This window comes from Armigeres subalbatus, chromosome 2 (assembly GCF_024139115.2).
Source record: "Armigeres subalbatus isolate Guangzhou_Male chromosome 2, GZ_Asu_2, whole genome shotgun sequence".
Classification (NCBI taxonomy): Eukaryota; Metazoa; Arthropoda; class Insecta; order Diptera; family Culicidae; genus Armigeres; species Armigeres subalbatus.
In genome coordinates this window covers 208,572,055-208,578,164 of record NC_085140.1, presented here as the reverse complement: position 1 = coordinate 208,578,164, position 6,110 = coordinate 208,572,055, and the positions used below count along the sequence as shown (strand labels likewise).

The 6,110-nt window shown below is 48.6% G+C and overlaps 2 protein-coding genes across 2 annotated transcripts; both read left to right on the top strand.

Annotated features, from left to right (window-relative positions):
- Positions 1 to 704: 704 nt before the first annotated feature.
- On the top strand, positions 705 to 1,382 carry LOC134209524 (uncharacterized). Its single transcript, XM_062685505.1, has one exon. The coding sequence runs from the start codon at positions 705 to 707 to the stop codon at positions 1,380 to 1,382; it is 678 nt and encodes a 225-aa protein (XP_062541489.1).
- Positions 1,383 to 2,200: 818 nt separating this feature from the next.
- LOC134209523 (uncharacterized) lies at positions 2,201 to 5,023 on the top strand. The gene has a single exon (XM_062685504.1). It carries the CDS (start codon positions 2,201 to 2,203, stop codon positions 5,021 to 5,023), a length of 2,823 nt encoding a protein of 940 aa, XP_062541488.1.
- Positions 5,024 to 6,110: the final 1,087 nt, after the last annotated feature.

The following is a 6,110-nucleotide window of genomic DNA, read 5'->3' as shown; positions in this document are numbered from 1 at the left end:
TCCTGGTAAAGGTTTTCGGACAGCCTGCGTTTTGGAGGAAAAGTGAAAGGTGTTTGCGGACAATTCGCACCTATGACGGACAATTTGCACTTTTGTCATGGTGAATAGTGGACGATTATCGAAAAGTGACACCATTTTCGACACGATTTGCGCCATCACCGATACTTTTTCGTGCCGTCTTCGGCATTTTTGTGGAGCTGTTCTGGATGTACCGGGTATTGTGAGCGGCCATCGGACGAGGGATATTGACTTTTGGAAATATCGACATTGATTGAGGCCAAGACGGACATCCGAGTGACGGAGCGAGCAAGAAAAAGGGAGTTGAGTGCATGTGTAGTGGCGATATTTGCATGAATAAAACTCTGTGGCTATGAGGCAAATAAATTGATTGATTGCATGTGAGTCCATCTTCTTTTTTTGAGCAGTAGCCCTTGTGTCCGCCCGTTCAAGTTTGTTTGGTCTCGGTTTTCGCTGTTTTTTCATGATTTCGTTGATTACAAGGTTGATTCCCTCTGCTGCTGTCAACTAGGGTGGCCAGTTCTGTCATTCCGTGGTCGCGTTGGGTGGTTCGTCGAGTCGATCGTTGTGCAAAGTAAGATAAGAAAGTGCAGTCTTGTGAACTTTGCTTTGCCAGTGCAGTGGAGTGCATTTGATATGAGAACAGTGTTTCCCAAGCATTGTTCCAAGTGCTAGTGAAGTGGAAAATGCCAGATCTCAGAACGCTGAGTAAAAAGGAGCATCAGCTCCGGAAGTCGCTTGAAGGAATTCAGCAGTTCGTCGCAAGTTATCAAGCAAGCAGAGATGCGCGACAGGTCTGTGTACGTCTGGAGGCATTAGATAGGGTATATGACCAGTTCGTCGAAATCCGTATGCAGATTGAGCTGTTTTTAGAAGACGCAGTCGAGAAGGGTGATGTCCAAGAGGAAGAAGCGTTGACAGTGGCCAACGATAAAGTGAGGCAGGAGTTTGAAAACAGCTTTTATTCCCTGAAGGCAGACCTGCTGGCCTTCAAAACGGTGGGCTCAAGTGTATCGGCGGGTTCTACAAGTCAGCAGCCAGCATCCCAGTTTGCAAAGGTGAAACTCCCGGAGATAAAGCTGCCATCGTTTAGTGGAAAGATTCACGACTGGGTGCCATACCGTGACAGTTTCCGAAGCCTCATCCACGATAATGTCCTGCTTTCAGATGTCGATCGTTTTACCTATCTCCGTTCTTCTTTAGCTGGCGATGCTCTGCAGGAAGTAAGTTCCATTGACTTGTCTGCGGCCAATTATGCGGTAGCATGGAAATCGCTCGAGAGTCGCTACGAAAACAAGAAGCTCATTGTCAAGGCGCATCTTGATGCTCTCTTTGCGGTGGAGAGTCTTAAGAAGGAGAGCTAGGGGGACTCAACCAACTAATAGTCGACTTCTAGAAGAACCTACAGATGCTTGAGCAGATCGGAGAGAAGTCGTCGGATTGGAGCACCATGCTGGCTTACATGGTGTGTACCAGATTGGACTTGGCGACTTTACGGCAGTGGGAAACCCACCACAACAGCAAGGAAGTGGCGAAGTACAAAGACTTGATGGACTTCCTGAAGAGCCACTGTTCCGTATTGCAATCTGTGGTGCCAGTCGATACCGTCAGTTCCAACAAGCAACGATCGTCACGTCCTGCAATTTGCAATACAATGGTTAAATCGACGGTGAAATGCTGGTTTTGCAACGAACCGCGCCATTCCGTGTTCCAGTGTGTCAGATTCTAGCGTATGAGTGTGTCGGACAGAATTGAGGCTGCCAACAGAAACAAACTCTGTCGGAATTGTTTATATCCGGGCCATTTTGCCAGAACGTGCGAGAAGGGAACGTGTCGTCAGTGTCGTCAGAAGCATCACACACTGCTGCACACTGAACAGTCTAGATCCTCCGATCCACCCACGCAGTCAAGACCTCCGACAGTCAACCAACAACACAGACAGCCACAACAGCGATTTACACCACCGAACCAACATACTCGGACTGCTAACACTGCCAATACACAAGACTCACACACACAGCCAGCCACAGAACACGCCACCACAAGCCAAACACATGTAGCCCTCCCCATAACACCGACACAAAACATAGCTTTATCCACCGCCTTGGTCAGCATTAGAGACCGCTATGGCAGATCCGTGCTGGCACGAGCGCTGCTGGATTAGTGTTCGCAGCACTGTCTAATGACATCAAGTTTCGCTAGCAAACTCAAGCTAGACGAAATGCCAGTCTATTTGGCGATTCAAGGCATTGGATCGACTCAAATTGCTTCCACCAGGCTGGTTACCGCCGTAGTTAGTCCAAGATCGGTAAATATTTCATCGTTTGCCGAAGAAATGCAGTTCCATGTGCTGCCGAAGCTCACCGTGTCACTGCCTACGGCAAGCTTCTCTGTTACAACGTGGAATCTCCCAGATTCGGCGCTTCTTGCGGATCCCAGGTTCTACGAGACAGGACCGATCGATCTTATAATCGGAGCTGAATATTACATGGAACTGCTGAAGGAGGAAAGACGGAAAGCTACGGATGATGGTCCGACGGTGCAAGACACCGTATTTGGATGGATTATTTCCGGTCGTGTTCCTGAAGTTCCTGTTAGTGCATCGTACTCGGTAGTTCACGTGTGTTCAACGGCGGAGATACAAGAACAGCTTTCAAGGTTCTGGGAAGTGGAAGCTTGTCATTCAGCCACTACATTTTCGGTCGAAGAGTCGACCTGTGAAGAAATCTTCGACAGAACAACGTTCAGGAACGAAGAAGGAAGGTACGTAGTTACGCTGCCGAAGAAAGAAGGAGTGATTCAGCAATTAGGCGAGTCAAGATCTACAGCAGTCAAGCGCTTCATAGGGATGGAGCGGAGGTTTGCAATCAATCCGGAGTTGAAGGTGCAATACGCGGAGTTTATGAACGAATATCTGGCCATGGGCCACATGCGAGAGATTTCCGAGGAAGAAACGAGCCCGTCGTCGTATTACTTGCCTCATCATGCTGTTATGAAGCCGGACAGCACAACGACAAAGTTGCGAGTCGTTTTCGATGCGTCATGCCGGACATCCAGCGGCATTTCCCTGAACGATGCTCTGATGGTGGGACCTGTCGTTCAGGACATGATTGTGGACATTGCGCTTCGCTTCCGGACACACCGATTCGCTCTCGTAGGGGACGTCGCCAAAATGTATCGCATGATACTGCTGAATCCAGATGATCAGCAGCTGCAGAGGATCGTTTGGAGAGATAGTGCTGCGGAACCGATCCGAACATTCGCTCTCTCTACGGTTACGTATGGTACGGCAGCAGCTCCATACTTGGCAACGAAGTGTCTTCAGCGTCTGTCAGATGAAGGCCTAGATGCGTATCCCAGAGCTGCCAAGATCATCAGGAAGGACTTCTATGTAGATGACATGCTGTCTGGTGTGGACGATATCGAAGAAGGAAAGTTGCTCATAGGCCAGATCATAGTACTGCTGCAATCTGCGGGATTCTCCTTACGAAAGTGGAATTCAAACAGCAAAGAATTGCTGTCAGTGGTACCGGAGGGATTGAGAGACGAACGAACGATCTTGGATTTGGACTCGTCATCCGCTGCTGTGAAAACTTTAGGTTTGACCTGGGAGCCCGGCACCAACTGCTTCCGTTTCAGTTCCCCAAGCTGGGATGAGTCTGCAATAATAACGAAGCGATGTGCTCTATCAGATGCCTCTCGACTATTCGATCCGATAGGGCTAGTGGGCCCAGTCATCGTCCAGGCGAAAATTTTCCTACAAGAGCTGTGGAAACAAGACTGCTGGTGGGACGATCCACTGAACTCACAATTACAAGAGCAGTGGCGTGAGAACTGGCGGAATTTGGTAGGTCTAGTAGACATCGCTGTCCCACGGTGGGTGGGAACTAGTTGCAACAACGAATTGGTAGAGCTCCATGGCTTCTGCGACGCTTCAATTAAGGCTTACGGTGCCTGTACCTACATCCGCACGGTTGAAGCAGACGGAAGCGTTCAAGTACACCTACTGACCTCCAAATCTCGTGTAGCTCCGCTCGAGAATTTGAAGAAAAATAAGAAGTCTCTATCCATTCCTCGGCTAGAGCTGTCATCAGCACTGCTTCTGACACACCTGTACGAGAAAGTCGTCAAAAATATTCACGTAGACTCCAAATGTTATTTCTGGACCGATTCTACTATCGTGGTGTGTTGGCTGTCATCGTCGCCATCCAGATGGAAGCAGTTCGTAGCAAATCGCGTCTCCGAAATCCAGCACTTTACGAAAGGGAGTGACTGGAACCATATTGCTGGAGAAGATAACCCTGCGGACATCATTTCCCGAGGCATGTCGCCGACACAACTGCAGTACGAATCGCGCTGGTTCCATGGACCGAATTGGCTGATACTGGACCGACAATACTGGCCTGATTCCAAGCGGATCGACGAAAGACACATCGACAAGATGGATTTGGAAGAAAAGGTTGTCGTCGCTGTCCTTCCAGCCATTTCACCAAGCGAGATATTCGGCCTTCGTTCATCGCTAGTAGATCTAGTACGGTTGACAGTACACATCTATCGGTTTAAGTGGAATGCGTCGCTTGCAAATCGGTCTAACAAAAAGGTCGGCAACATCACTTCTCAAGAGTACGACGACGCTCTCAAAGGGCTGGTGAAACAATCGCAGAGAGAAAGTTTTTCACAGGAGTTAGCAGACATCGCCAGAGACGGCCAGGTGCAAGATTGTTCCAGAATCTCTGGATTAAATCCACGACTTGTCGACGGTATATTGTGCGTTGGCGGCCGGTTGAATAATGCAGCCTTATCAGATAGTCGGAAACATCCGTACATCCTCGACCACCGACATCCCTTCACAAGAATTGTTGTAGAGTACTACCATCGCAAATACTTCCACGCCGGTCAACAACAGATAGTATCTGCAGTTCGGGAACAGTTCTGGCTAACGAGTGTCAGAAATCTTGCAAGGCAAGTGGTCCATGGGTGTGCAATGCTTCCGTGCGAAGCCTAAAATTCAGGACCAACTGATGGCGGGTTTACCTCCGGAGCGAGTGCGGCCATGTTCCCCCTTTCAATGGGTCGGAGTCGACTACTGTGGTCCATTCTACGTATTATATCCACAACGTCGAGCACGACCAATCAAGTGCTTCGTGGCAGTGTATGTGTGCCTAGTTACCAAGGCAGTACATGTGGAACTAGCTGCAGATTTGACGACACAGGCCTTCCTTGCGACATTGCACCGATTTTCGGCACGTCGTGGCAAGCCGTCGCTCATAATGTGCGATAACGCGACAAACTTCGTTGGCGCCAGGCGAATGCTGGATGAGCTTGCCCACCTGTTCGCTAGCCAGCAATTCTCAGATGCGGAATTACGCCAAGCAGCAGAAGAACGAATCAAATTTCTATTCATTCCAGCCCGATCTGCAAACTTTGGAAGGCTGTGAGAATCAGCGGTAAAGTCTTTCAAAATTCTCTTCAAGCGGACTATTGGCACACGTGCCCTGGAGTACGACAAGATGCAAACGGTTCTGACCCAGACAGAAGCAATCCTGAATTCTAGGCCACTGACTCCAATCAGTAACGATCCAGACGATTTCGAAGCCCTCACGCCAGGGCATTTCTTGATTCAGAGGCCACTGATAGCCATACCAGAACCAGATCTTGTTGGTGTTCCGGAGAACAGACTTTCGGCTTGGGACAGGGTGCGAGAGTTCACTCAGCAATTGTGGAGAAAGTGGTCAAAGCTGTACTTGTCCAATCTCCACAATCGAACGAAATGGACACGGAAACAGAAGTGAATAGTAAGTGAATCACCACTCATGTTCCACACTATCGTTATCACTAGCTATCCTTTTTCATTTGCCAAAAACTCTTGGCCTGTTTCACTTCCAGTGTTTTGCTGGTCGTTTTTACATGTGATAGTGTGGTAGTAGGTGCAACGATCACCTCTCGATCGTTCCACAGCTGATTTTTGTATATAGAATTAGGCATAAGTCAGTTCAGAATAAACCATCGTCGCGAGAAGATACACTCGTTCATACTTAGTAGTGAAAATAAAGCTAAGTTTTTTTTCTGTTCGCGTAATAAAGGCAGTGTTT